Source organism: Chroicocephalus ridibundus, chromosome 12 (assembly GCF_963924245.1).
Source record: "Chroicocephalus ridibundus chromosome 12, bChrRid1.1, whole genome shotgun sequence".
NCBI classification, from domain to species: Eukaryota; Metazoa; Chordata; class Aves; order Charadriiformes; family Laridae; genus Chroicocephalus; species Chroicocephalus ridibundus.
The window spans coordinates 5,232,610-5,246,337 of record NC_086295.1 but is presented as its reverse complement, the minus strand read 5'-3'; the positions used below and the strand labels follow the sequence as shown (position 1 = coordinate 5,246,337).

Genomic DNA, 13,728 nt, shown 5'->3' with positions numbered 1-13,728 from the left:
AGGTGTCCACTAATAAACTTGTCATTGAAGCTGCTGATGGTGCTGTGGTCTTTGTGGGCACAGTGGCGGGGGGTGATATGGGCATGAGCTGTCTTCAGATGGATGGATGGATGGATGGATGGATGGATGGATGGATGGATGGAGGGGGACAGATCATCTCCCTGCCTGGGAGAAGGGTTGGGGTGCTCTGGGTGCGTTGCTGTTGTCCCCAAGGGGATGGTGCTGGGTAGGGTTGGCGTGATGAGGTGCTGCCTGTTTGGGCATGGAGGAGGACATGGCTGCCTGTCTCCGTCACAGGCAGCATCGGGGCAGATCCCCTGCCTGTTCCGTCCACTTCTCACCAGGTGCAGGCTCCTGTGTCACAGAATCATTGAATCAGAATGGTTTGGGTTGGAAGGGACCTTAAAGATCATCCAGTGCCACCCCCTGCCCTGGGCAGGGACACCTCCCACCAGCCCAGGTTGCTCCAAGCCCCGTCCAACCTGGCCTTGAACCCCTCCAGGGATGGGGCAGCCACAGCTTCTCTGGGCAACCTGGGCCAGGGGCAAAGAATTTCACCTTAGTATCTCATCTAAATCTCCCCTCTTTCAGTTTAAAACCATTAACCCTCGTTCTATCGCTCCACTCCCTCATAAAGAATCCCTCCTGTAGACCCCCCCCCCAAGTCCTCGTCGATCGGGCTGGAGAGCCCAGTCCGGGCTTTTAGCTGGGCTGGGGGGGGCTGGTTTTGGGTCTGTGGGCTCAGCACCGGCAGGGAGCCGGGCAGAAGGAGCATCCACAGCCACGTCGGAGTGAGGCGAGCAGGGGCCCGCAGCCCCCGGCGTCCCAGTGGGTGCCTCGCTGGCTGTCACAGCCCCCGCCCCAGCGTTCCCAGGGCTGCCCCTCGCCCCCACTGAGCTGGGAAAAGGGGAAAGCTCCCCCCAACCCCACCTTCTCTTTTGCGGGGGGGGGGAGGCTCATGTCGGCATGGTTTGAACCCCACACCCCGGCAGGATGGGGCACCACTGCTTTTGCGGCTCAGCCTTCCCCACGACCCCCCCCCGCCCGCATCATCCCCTCCGGGGTGCGCAGGGGCCGGGCGGGGCGGTGTCGGGATGGGAAGGGGCGGGCAGCGGCGGGGACAGAGCGGGGCCTGGCCCCGGGCCGGCGGGAGGCGGTGGGAGCCCACGGACACGAGCACCATCCCGTGGGCGACGGGGGAAGCTGCCGCCCAGCCGCCGCCGCAGCGGCCACTGCTGGGGCCGTTGGAGGGCAACCGCGTGGCCAGCACAGGCACGAGGATTTGGGGTGTCGCCCCCGGTCCCCGAAAGCCACCAGCCCCCCCCCCCCCCCCGAGCCCCCCACACCCCTGTGATCCCGACGGGACCCCACGCTGCCGGGGACTCGGCCATGCCCCAGCAAGGAGCCGGGAATGGGACCCTGCCTGGGGGACCCGGCCGCGGCGGGGGGGTGTCCCCAAGCATCACACGCCACACCAGGCTGAGCCACACTCCCGGCTTTAATGTTCGCTGAGAAGCCCCCAGCAAGTGGTGGGGTCGGTGGGTCCCACGGCTGGGTGGCTCTGCCGGCCATGGGATCCCGATGGCACTGGCTCATCCCTGGCTGCCAGCAGGATGATGATGGGGACACGGTTCATGGGGGGCTGGTAAGTTCCCACGCAGCTGCTGGTCTCAGGACTCGACCTCAAAGGTCCTTTCCAACCATGAAAATTCTATGATTCTATGAGTCTGTGATTCTTTGACTTCTACTGCAGGTCTGTGGCGATGAGCATGAAGCCCTGTGGGGAGATGGGGTGAGAGGGGGGGACATGGGGGATGTGGGGGGCACCGGGGTGAGGGGACAGTGGCAGCACCCACCTCCTGCAGCGAGATCCGGGGGTTGAGCAGACTGAGGCCGTGCGGGGTGGGCAGGGGGATGCCGGCCTGGAGACGCTCTGCAGGGAGAGCAGAGCGTGAGGGGGGCAGATGGGCTGGGGGGGGGGGCGGATTGGGGACAGGATGGGGACAGCACTCACTGTTTGCCCAGGGCACCCCGAAAAGCCACAGCGCGAACTTCAGCAGGTTCTCCAGCCTCTTCACCTGCGGGATGGACAGACCCCTGAGCCCAGTGCGGGGCAGGCAGAGGGGGCCGCGGCGCAGGCAGGGCTCAGGTCCCCTGCCAGGGCTGCACCCATGCGGGCCTTGCACAGGGTCCACAGCACCCCCAAAACCCATCCCCCCAGGCAATCCCCGACCCCGCTGCCAGGCTGGTGTGGAGCGTGAGGGTCCCCTTGGCTGCCCCATCGTGCCCCCAGCATGGCCGCTTACCTCCACTGGGCCCACATGCGACGTCACCTGCTCCACGCTGAGCCTGGAGGGCAAGAGCAGGGTGAGAGACAGGTATGGGGACGGGGACTGTCCCCTCCTGGGGCAGGGATGGGCTGAGCTCCATGGCAGGGCTGGGAGCCCGGCAGAGCAAGTCCAGCTGAGGACCTCGCCAGGGTACAAGTGCCCGGGCAGTGGTCATGGCCAAGAGCTCGGGGGAGGGTGCGGGGGCTCTGAGCAGGCAATACAGGACCTGAGGGGGCAAAAGGTTGGAGGTGGGGAATGGGGGGAGCTCTCTGGGGACATCCATGGGGAGGCCAGACTTAGCATGGGGCTGGGGACTCACCCCTTCAGGCTCACGGTGCCCCCGAGCCTGTTCCTGGTGATGATCGGCTTCCCCGTCACGTTGGCATCCTGCAGCCACAAGAGACGTCAGAAAGATCAGGGCAGTCCCTGCAATTCTGCATCGCCCAGTATCACCTACCATCACCCACCATCACCCAGCATTGCCCAACATCACCCAGCATCACCCGGTGTCACCAGCTTTGCCCCAACATCGCTCCGCACTGCAGAGCATTGCCCAGCACGGCCCCAGCCTGGAGCGCAGGCAGCGGACCCTGATCCACGACACCACCAGACACTCACAATGTTCAGCAGAAAAGCAGGGACACGGGTGGCGTTGGGCAGCACCACGAAGGCCTCAGCAGAGCTGAAGAGGGCCCCGTGCAGGGCATCGGGGCGGCAGGAGAGCCGGGGCTGCCGGCGGGCTGAGAGGCGCAGCTCCATGGGGTGGTCCGGGTAGCGCTCCTGCAGCTGGGGGGACGAGGACTGGGCTGGTACGGAGCCACGCTGGCACTGCCAGCACCACGGGCACCAGCCTGGGCTCCCAGCCGTCCCCCACCACTGCCCAGGGCCCGTGTGCCCCATCACCGTCCTGCCCTGCGCTGGGTCAGGCAGGGTGGGCAATGAGTCCTGTCTTGCCCACATCCTGTCCTGCCCATGTCCCATCCCGACTGCATCTCATCCTGCCCATCCTACCTGCGTCCCATCCCGTGTCCCATCTCCCCTGCATCCCAGTCCCCCTGTTTCCCAACCTGCCTGCATGCCATCCTGTGTCCCACCCCTCCTGCGTCCCATCCCCTGTCCTGTCCCTCATACATCACATCCCACCCCTCCTGCATCCCATCCCCTGTCCTATCCCTCACACATACCACCTGCATCCCATCCCACGTAACATCCCTCCTGCATCTCACCCCTCCTGCATCTTATCCTGTGTCCCATTCTCCCTGTGTCCCACCCCACCCATACCCACCTGTGGGGAGAAGAGCCCCATGCTCTTGGTCTTCAGCTGGAGTGGGAACCGCCGTGGGAGCTGGAAGACAGAAAGAGATTGCGACGCCGATGCCACAAGGCACAGATAGACACAGGGACACCATGTCGGGACCCTGGGAGAACAGCCCTGCCCCACAGCCACGGCTGGAGCCGTCCCTACCATGTCACTGGAGATGTTCCTCTCCAGAGCTCCAGCCGTGAAGTATGTGAAGGCGGCCGAGTTGGCAACGAACTCGGTGATGGCCAGCAGCAGCATGGGCTCGTGCACCGTGGCCAGTGCCATGGGCAGAGCTGCAGGCAACGCCACGGGCAGGGGCACGGGCTTCGCCGAGGAAGGCCTCTGCTGGTACTTGCCCACCCTAAAGAACTCCCCCTGTGCAGACAGACAGACAGACAGATGCAAGGCTCAGCCCAGCTCCCCCAACTCCCCATTACCAGAGCCAGCCCAGGGACACCCCGGATGGTGTTACCTTGAGGGCGATGTCCCCATGCTCCGCTGTGATGGCCGGCCGCCCCAGCAGGGAGTAGTCGATGGCGGCGAAGGAGTCCAGCTGGGTGGACACTGCAGGGACACAGGGGCAGTTGGGGGGAGCCAGACCGCCCACCCCCTCCTGCAGCCCTCAGTCCCACAGACCCCACTGGGCACCAGCCCCACACAGAGTGTCACCTGGGCCACCCTGCCCCGTCCCCTCCAGCCCCAGCCCTGGTCCCTGGGGTCCCCTCACCCACCTTTCATATGCTTCAGAGCATCCTCCAGCCTGCTGATGCTCCTGCGGAGCTCGCGGCAGAGCTGGAAGCAAATCAGGGTGTCAGCAAGCCCACGGATGGGTGTCCCCCACCCTGCTCACTTGGGGGGACAGGTTGGGGGGACACCAGTTCCCCATGGCACAGGGGCTGAGTACCCACCTCCTTGTTCAGTTCCTGACGCAGGGCTGTCTGGAGCAGCGGTGCCAGCAGGTTGTAGAGCCAGCTGTGGGGCAGAATGGGGTCCTCAGGTCACCCCAGGGTGCCCCAGCCTCCCCCAGCCCAACACCCCAGCTGGGGGCACCAGGGAGTCCCCATGGAGGGGGATGGGGGTCCCGGCATCACCTGTGTCCACGGTGAAACTCCAAGTGCAGGTCAGTGCCGTGGGCGTCGCAGCCGACGCTCCACACCATGGGGCGGTCGCTGCCATCCACGCTCACTCCCATCACCGCCGCCACGGCCAGGTCACGCATGCGGAGTTCGACGGAGCCCCTGTCCTGGCTGAGGACAGAGCGGGTAAGCACGGGGACAGCGGTGGCCCCGAGCCACCCTGAGCCACCCAGGTCCCCGTCCCTCTGCCCCATGAGGGTGAGGACTCACATGGCACCCAGCTGGGCTCCCCAGTCGGCACTGAGCCGGATGCGGGCGCTCTGCACCGTCAGCCTCACCCCCACGTCCTCGGCGAAGTCCACGGTGGAGTCATTTATCTGCAGCTCATGGATGTGGATCCTGCACGACACGGGCAGCCTGGGCTCGCAGCTGCTCCTGGGGCACGGCCGGTATGGGGATGGGGATGGGGACAGGGATGGGCATGGGGACAGGGACCCCACGGGCAGCTCTTACCGGGGCACAGTGTAGGTGAGTGTCCCAAGGAACGGGCTGTGGTAGGAGCCCGTCAGGTTCAGCTCATGCTCCTTCTGCAGCAGTGACTGGAGCTGCTCCAGCCCAAACCGCCGTCCTGGGGCAGAGCAGGGATTTAGGGGAGGGCGCCGGGGAAGGGGCTGGGGTGCTGGTGGGGCGAGCAGCCAGGTCCAGGACACCCCTCCATCCCCCATCACAAGCGGTCTGAGCATTGTCCCCCTCCACCCCCTACCCAGTTCCCCCACGGGTGGTCAGGAATGTGAAACCCACCGAATTCCAGCGCCCTCCGGGTCAGCCGGGCCTTGATGCCGGGGTTGGTGCCAGCTGCGGGCATGCAGGCAGTCAGCAGGAGCAGGAGGCAGAGCCATGCCGGCCCAGATGTGCCTTGGGGATGGTGCCGGGACCTGGAGGCTGGAGCAGAGGACATGGCTGTGGGACACCCGGCCGCTGCGGAGACCCCGTCCCCGTGCACCAGCCCAGCCAGGACTTATACTGGGGACAGAGAGCACTGGGTGACATCAGCCTCCTGCGCACATGCGGGGCTCACCGCAGCGCTCCGGCCACCAAAAGCCCGGCCTTGCCTAACACATGACTCAAAGGGGAAGCCAGTTCCCCCGTTGTTTCCCACTCACGCCAGTCGTGTGAGCGGAGAAAAGCAGGGTCCCCCACCATGCCACTGCCAGCCCCCCACCCTGGGGGTGTGTGGGAGCTGGGGGCACTGGCCAGGGCTCCTGATGGGGGCACATGGCTGGCATGTGGGGACACACAGAGACAACAGCTGGGCCAGGGTCTCAAGGGGGCTTCAGCTGTTCCCAGCCTGGGGGTGATGGAGGACCAGGGGAATGTGGCAAGTCCGTCTATTGGCACGGGGGGGGGCTACACCAGGGGACAGGGCTCGATTCGCTTGCACAGGGGAGTGGTGTTCCCACTTTTGTAAAGCTTCTGGGGACCCTGCCTGGGAGCACCCAAACCTCAGTGGGTGTCAGGTTGTCTGGGGCATGGCAGCAGCCCCCAGGGAAGAGTGACGGCAAGGTCAGGACAGTCAGAGCGAGAGCAGAACTGTGCAATCCCCTCCAAAAAACCCCCGCCGCAGGGGAAGAGCTGCTGGTGCTCCCAAACCCGCTGCCGGCAGGACCGTCCTGAGCCCCTCTGGCCAGTGCTGCGGACGGCACCAGCCACGTGTCCGGCTGCCTGCCTGGACCTGCCCTGGGAACAGCACCAGGGACCCTAAGATCCCTCCGTGGGGGCAGGGCTCCAACCCAGCACCATGGGGGGACATAGTGCCTATGGCCATCCGCATCAGAGGGACCACAGTCCGGCATAATGCACCTTACGGACCCCTTGAGGGCAGGTGCCCACTTGCCCGGGACCCCCAGCTCCACCAGGCACAGCCACAGCGATGGCCACGGCCCCAGCAGTGTCCCAAAGGCCAGCATTGTCCCCCAGCCCCACACCCACCATGACCCCTCTACCCCTGGGTGCCCCTGCCCTGTACCAAGCCTCACCACGGCAGATGGTCACGGTGCCCCACGCCGCAGGGGCCATGGGTCCCACTACAGGTCCCAGCTCCACCATGTCCTCGGGGCTGTATGTGGCAGTGAGCAGCAAGGACCGGCTCTGACGCCAATGTCTATCCCAGGGCAGCCAGGCTGGTTGGACTAGAACGTCACTGGGTTCCCCAGTCCCTAATCCCTTCCGGGATGAATCAGGTCCCATCAAAACAACATGGGACTGATCGGGGCGCAGGTGCCCACGGGGCTGGGCCCTCCCTGGGGCTCTCCAGTGCATCCTGGTGCGGACACATCCAGCATCCCGGCACGTGGCAGGCGGCTCAGCCCTGCCAAGCCCTGCTCTGAGCCCGGGCTGGCTCCGCACAGCTCCTTCCCCTGCTCTCTGTCTGTCCCCGTGGTGCCAAGCCCCAGTCATGGCAGCCCAGTGGTACCACCCGGCGTCCCCATGCCCTGAGGCAGGGATGATGATGTGTGGGGCTGCATTGCGAGGGCTCAGCCATGGAGCACACAGGGCTTGGGCAGGGGTTCAGGGTGGAGACGTGGGGACACGCATCGGCACGCACAGAGCCCCTCTCCCCACAGCTCCAGCCGGAGCTTCCACATCTGCCGGCAGCGAACGGGCAAGGACGGCCCCGGGGAGCACGGCAGGGATGCGGCAGGGATGCGGCCGCCGCGCCGTGGCGTGGGGAAGAGCCCCAGCATCCCCCGCACAGAGCAGAGCCCCCAGGGCCCGGTTTTCCCTGCTCCGGGCTCCTCCGTGAGGGCGACTCGGGCCGGGCCGTGCAGTGCGAATGGGCACCGGGAGAGGGACCCACTGCCCCGGCAGCGCTGCGTCCCGGGAGCGGGCGGGAGCTGGTGCCTGCCGCGGTGCGGGGGCCATGGAGGGGACACCGGTGGGGACGCTAGAGGGAACCCGAGGGGGTGTGATGGAGGGGACCCCCGTGAGGATGATAGAGGGTACCCATCCGATGACAGAAGGGACACTGGGGCTGATGGATGAGTTCATCCACAAGGACTCAGAGCCCACGGTGCGCGCCTCCCCCCCAGCGTGTCCTCTGCTGCTGTGTCACAGCCAAAACAAGGTTGGTCCGACCAAGGGGTGTCCTGGTTCCCCACATCTGGTACCTGCCCCTGCTCAGCCCTACTGCCAGGGCATCTGGGGAATCCTCAGTGGGCAGATACGGACGCAGACACACGCATGGGCATACAGAGCTGTGACTGTGCAAACCCACATGAATGCTTGTGCAGACGCACACACATGCAGCCAGGGCTGGTCAACCACTTCCAGCCCCGAAGACCCACAGCTACAGGACCCTGAGGGGTAGGAAGGGCCCTACCAGAGCAGCCACGAGCAGACCTCCTGCCCCAGGGGCAGCTGGGCAAAGCAGAATCCCCCTGGGCACCGCAATTTGCCCAAACCAGGCCCATGGGAAGGTCCATACACGTCTGTTGCAGGAGGCAGTGTGTCCCCCACGGCGCTCATGAGTCACGGGGCAGCTCAGGTCAGCGCTGCTGTCCGGGGCACCCCCAGCCTCAGGGGTTGCACAACCCCTGATGCAATTTCCTTGTCCCTAAAGGCTTGTCCAGCCCCGGCCCCACACACAGGGGTTGCACCAGAGTAAGCTGGAACCACAGGGACAGCACCAGCAGGGCTCACACTCACTCTCTCTCGGAGCAGCCGAGCGTGACCATCCCCAGCAGCATCACGCTCGCACCCCACAGCCACCTGCGCCCCAGCCCCGACACAGCGGTGACTGTGAGTCACAGGGACGCTGCTGGGAAACAGGGCAAGTGCAGACCCACACTGCAAACTCACTGCTGCCCAGGGAGATGGGGGAACCCTGGACTTCCCAGCTGGGCCGAGAAGTCCCACACCTGGTTCCCAGCACTGTGCGCTGTGTCACCAAGGAACCTTCCCAGAGGAGCCGTGTCCCAGCGCTGCTACGTCTCCCCATCACAGAAAACAGGGTGCAAACCAGCTTTCCTTGTGTGCCTGCCTTGACACCCCATGCCCGAGCCCAGGGAGCGAGACAGGGGGAGCAGGATGTGGACCCCACGGAGCCACTGGGCCCCAGGAGAGGCTCTGTGGGGGCACACTGCTGGGACAGGGACAAACCACCTGCAGACCCCACCACAGCAGCATACTGGGGGGAACTGGGAGCAGCCCATGGGAGACCCCCTTCCCAGCACTACCACAAGCACCCAGACCCAGTACCCCACAGCACACCCACCCAGCCCATACTGGTCCAGACGGGCTCCCCCCAGGTTTTGTATTCCCAGGGGGTGGGAGGGAGCAGGAAGCAGAGGCATGCCTGGTCATCAGGGCTTGTTTAATAACAAAACTCCAGCTATTGTAGAACAATATTCTCCAGCATCATTGTAATATACAATACGGGGAATGCTCTCAGCAATCTGAGAAGGATACGTCCCGCGGCCGCCGGGCAGCACCCCCTGCCCAGGCTGCGGGGGGACACCCCGGGGCAGCCCCGTCAGGGCAGAGGTTCGAGACTGCTGGCCCCAGCCGTGCCACGGGGGTCCCGGGATGCAGGCGAGCCCCGGCGCTCGGGACCGGGATCCCGGGGATGTCCGTGTCGGGTCCGGAGCAGTCTCAGCGGCACAGGATCCTGTCGGCAGCGGGCATGCACGGAGCCTGCGGGAGAGGGAGGCGAAGCAGCCGGTCAGTGCTGGTCCGTGGGGGTCCCGGGGATGGAAGGGGGGCAGGAGGAAGGCGCACCCCCAGGAAGGGGACAGCGCGCTGCAGCCCGGCGTGAAAGCGGGACCGTCCCGGTGCCGCCGGGCCCGGCGGGGGGGGGTGTCCACACTCACCTCGGGGGGTTCCCCGGCGGCGGCGGGGCGGGGAGGTCCGCGCTGCAGCGCCAGCTGCAGGTCCCAGATGTAGTCAATGACGTGCTGCAGCAGCTCCACCTTGGAGACCCGCCGGTGCCGCGGCAGCGTCGGCACCAGCGCCCGCAGCCGCGAGTAGCAGCCCTTCATATCGTACAGCAGCGCGGCGGCCGCCTGCTCCGCCGCCCCCGGCGACACCCCCGGGCCCGGCCCGCAGCGAGCGGCTTCCCCGGGCCGCACCGCCTTCAGCGCGCCGCCGACGCCCGCGGGCAACGGCGATGGAGCTACGGTGGCGACCTTCATGGCGAGGAGCGCTGAGAGGCGACGGGCGACGATGGGACCCTGCGGGCGGACAACCCAGCGCGCGCCCCGCCGCGCCAATTATAGAGCGCCCACCGGGGAGGGCGGGGCTTCGAGGGGAAGCCGCGGCCAATGGCAGCGCCGCGGGGGCGGGGACAGCCCCGCCCGCTCCATTCATGCGCCCTCGAAGGGCAGCGTCTTAAAGCGACAGTGGCGGGGAAGAGGGCGGTGGGGGGGTGCTGCCGGGGCTGCGGAGCTCCGGGGAGGGCCGCCCGCCCCGCTACCTTCCCCGCCGTTAACGCGGGTAATTGCCCCGCCGGCTCCCGGTGCCGGGCTCCCCGCAGTCCCCGCTTCCCCTCCATCCCCCCGGGCTCCCCGCAGCCCCCCTCGCCCCTTCCCGGTGCCCCTCCAGGCTCCCAGCCCCCCTGCGCTTCCCGGCCCCCCCTCCTCCCCGCCGGCTCAGACCGTTAGACGCCAGGGCCGTGACGTCACCCATTCATAAAACCCCGCGCGCTGTCAGCGCGGCGCCTGGCGGGCGGTGCCCATGGCGACAGGGGCGGGGCGGGGCGGCGAGGCGGAGGGGGGGGACGACACCTGCAGCCCGGCCCGGGCCCCGGGGCACCGGCACCTCCACGGCGACACCGGGACCCTACGGGGCAGGGGCGGGGGGCGCAGGGTGCAGGTCGCAGGGGGCGCCGCGGGGCCGTGGGCTGCGAGCGCGGGGGGGCGACGCGAGGGGGAAGGGGACGGGAGGGGGGGTCCCGCCGGTGCGGCTGCGTCCCGAGCCGCGGCCGGTCCCTGCCCTGAAGGGCTTCCGATCTGGGCGGTAATTAGCGTTACTGTTCGTTACCCTCGCACCTGCAGGGAGGCGCAGCCAGCGCCCTGCCAGCAGTGGGGCCGGGAGCCCTGGAGGGGGGGGGGACACCCCGAGAGGGACACCCGAGAGGGACCCCGGCCCGCAGGACTCGCAGCTTCGCGGGGCGGCGCTGACAATGTCCCCCCCCGCCCGGCCCACCCTCGACAGCACGAAACGGTGCAGCAGCGAGCGGAGAGGGCGCAGGCAGAGCTGCGGGGTGTTCTGTCACCGCACACGCTCACGGTGTGCGTGCGGGTGTGCGCACGCATGGATGTGAGCGCCTGCGGGCACGCATGGAGGCCGTGCGCATATAGGTGCGTGTACACACAGATGCAGGGACACACACAGACGCACACACGGGAATATTCACCCAGGTACACGGACCCGTGGATGCACACGCGCACAAACACGTCCGCAAGTACACGCACGCACACAGACACGCATGTGCACACAGACACACACACACATCCATGCACACCTGTGCGCTCTCATGCACACGCACACCGATCCGCGTGCCCGTGTGCTGGATCAGCCCCTGCTGCCCCCCACGTACCCCATGGGGCCAGGCTGCGCCACCGCATTGTTGGCAGCAGCAGGCAGCTGCGCCGTGCTCCGCTGCAAACAAAACCGTCTGGGGTACCCCAACAGCGCAGCTCCAGCACACCCCAACCTCGCCCCATGCTTTGCCAGTCCCCCCCCTGCCCCGCTCGCCAGGGGATGGGGCTGCCAGGGTGGGCTGCACTGCTGTGGTGGCACTGCTGTGATGGCACCACTGTGATGGCACCTTCATGGTGGCATGGCCACGGGGACAGCCCGGACACGTTGTGTCCTTCCTGGCCAGAAAGTGTGTCATGCGGGCTGGCCCCGGTGTGGGTGCAGAGGGCCATGGTGCCCTCCCTTTTGTGGGAGGTGGTCTGAGGGCAGAACCCCCCATGTTCAGCCTCCCCAGGTGTGCAGGGAGCTGAAGGCCTCCCCTCTTCTTCCTCCTCTGGGAGTGGGGGCAGCAATCCTGGAGAGCATGGACGGGCTGTAACCCTGCCAGCATGGCCGGGGTGAGCTTCAGCCCTCTGTCCCTCCCTCTGTCCCTCCTCCCTGTGTCCCCCAGCCCGGTGTGGTGGCGGTTCCCAGGGTGGGCACAGCGCTGGGGTCGCCCCCTCCATTCAGGGCTCGGTGGAGGGCCTGGTGCTGCCCGGTTCCCACCGCGGCTCTCAAAGCTGCTAATTAGCCCCCATCTGGCGGCAGTGGCCGGGCCGCGGCGGGGAGGCCGGGGACATTGTCCGCAGGAATGCCTTTCAGTGCCGCCGGCCGGCCAGGCCCCGCCAGCTGCACCGCCAACAATGCGCCACGGCCAGGACGAGCCACCCTCCATGGCCCCAAGCATCGGCCACCCCCAGCGGCATGGGGACCAGGATGGGCTTTGCTGCTGTGGTGGGTGTCGTGGCACACGTGGCATGGTGACCCTGGCTGCCGGTGGCCCTCACCCACGCGATGTCCCTGGCTGCAGGACACCTCACCCCGGCCCTCTGCGTGCTGGAGCGCTGGGGTCAGGGATGGGGCGCTGGGGTCGGGGCTGCCAGCGCGGCTCCAGGACGCTGCCCTGGCCACAGCTGGGCGCAGGGTCCCAGCACAGCGTGCCGGACAGCATGGCTGGGGTTGTCTGGCAAGACAGATAGCTTCATTTCCATGTCAATTCTGGGAACGGGGCGCACGGCGCGGTAACAGCGGCCTCGGCCATATGGCGCTGACTGGGCTCAGCCCGGCTGTGGGGGGGGGGCGGCTGCTTTGCGCAGAGCAGGGGTTGCCCGGCAGCCGAGCACATCAAAGCCCCCAGCCGCCCCCTGCCCCGCCAGGACCACACAGGGCATGGCCATGCTGGGCTGGCGAGGGGCCACCAGGGGCTGCATGTGCCCTGGTGACAACGGGGATGGGGGCCAGCCAGCTCCCCAGCCCCAGCAGCAGCCAGTCCTGCAGCACGGACACCACGGGTCAGGCTGGGGGCCCCCCTAGTGAACAGGACCCCCAAACCCAGGCTGCTCCTGCCCTGGCTCCATCCACGTCTCCTCACCCCATGCCATCCCTGGATCGGCTCTGGGGACACGCGCACCTCCGCCCTGGGGCTGTGCAGAGCCTCCAGCCCCCTGTGCCTGCAGGATGGTGCTGAGCCAGGGCTGCAGATGTGAACCGGGGCCAGCTGCACAGCTGGAGCAGGGCCGAAGCCTGAGAAAGCCCCTGCGCGTTCCCCTCCCGCCTTCTCCCTTCCCGTCCCCGGCTCCATCCGTTGCAGCCCAGACCAGCTGGAGCCAGGCGGCCCTTCCTGGGATTTATTCCAGCTTCCTGCCCCTCCTCGCTGGCCGGCCAGGGCCGGGGCCGCTCTCGGCTGCTTCCTCTCCCTGCTTGTGGCCGCCGGCCGGGCGCCACCACCGGCACCCGCCACCCCACAGGACCCCAGCTCTCACCGCCGGTACCCCCACCGCAACCGGGCATCCCTGGCCCTGCACGGTGGGGGACGAGGTGCTGCACCGGGGACTGCAGCACCCGGCACCCGGCACCCATCCCACCAGCTGCACTCCCGGCTGCGGTGGGGAGGCTCTGTAGGGCTCTGGGGGTGAGCAGCCCCAGCGTCCCTCCCTCTGCCCCAGGCACCAGCACCCCCCAGCCACGAAAACAGCACCCCACTGCCTGGCATTTGCACACAGGGATGCCCCACATGCACCCCCAGCTCAGTCCTCCTGCAATCCCTGGCAGGAGCTTGGCATGAGGGGAGGGTGCCCAGGCGCTCCCCCCACCAGCGGACACCTACATTGCTGCCCCAGGGGACCATGGGTGGGGGAAGATCACCCCAAATTCCACAGCTGCCAGCAGCAGGGCAGGCTGTCTCCGTCCCCAGCCCCTGCCAGACTGAGCTCCATGGATGGAGGTTTCCTGCCGAAGCCAGAGCATTCATGTTTCCATAGCCCCCCCCCGCCCCGCCCCGAGA

At 67.4% G+C, this 13,728-nt stretch overlaps 2 protein-coding genes across 2 annotated transcripts; both read right to left on the bottom strand.

The window, feature by feature from the left end:
* Positions 1-1,640: 1,640 nt before the first annotated feature.
* LOC134522555 (bactericidal permeability-increasing protein-like) lies at positions 1,641-5,667 on the bottom strand. The gene is made up of 15 exons (XM_063350317.1): positions 5,511-5,667; positions 5,223-5,337; positions 4,980-5,108; positions 4,725-4,880; positions 4,542-4,605; positions 4,365-4,425; positions 4,106-4,197; positions 3,796-4,008; positions 3,616-3,675; positions 2,949-3,116; positions 2,650-2,717; positions 2,307-2,349; positions 2,015-2,078; positions 1,857-1,933; positions 1,641-1,777 (listed from the first exon to the last, which is right to left on the bottom strand). Exons 1-15 carry the CDS (start codon positions 5,665-5,667, stop codon positions 1,745-1,747), a joined length of 1,500 nt encoding a protein of 499 aa, XP_063206387.1. The 3' UTR covers positions 1,641-1,744.
* Positions 5,668-9,067: 3,400 nt separating this feature from the next.
* On the bottom strand, positions 9,068-9,974 carry ID1 (inhibitor of DNA binding 1). Its single transcript, XM_063350082.1, has 2 exons — positions 9,578-9,974; positions 9,068-9,401 (listed from the first exon to the last, which is right to left on the bottom strand). The coding sequence occupies exons 1-2, from the start codon at positions 9,896-9,898 to the stop codon at positions 9,360-9,362; spliced, it is 363 nt and encodes a 120-aa protein (XP_063206152.1). The 5' UTR covers positions 9,899-9,974; the 3' UTR covers positions 9,068-9,359.
* Between the last annotated feature and the right edge of the window lie 3,754 nt (positions 9,975-13,728).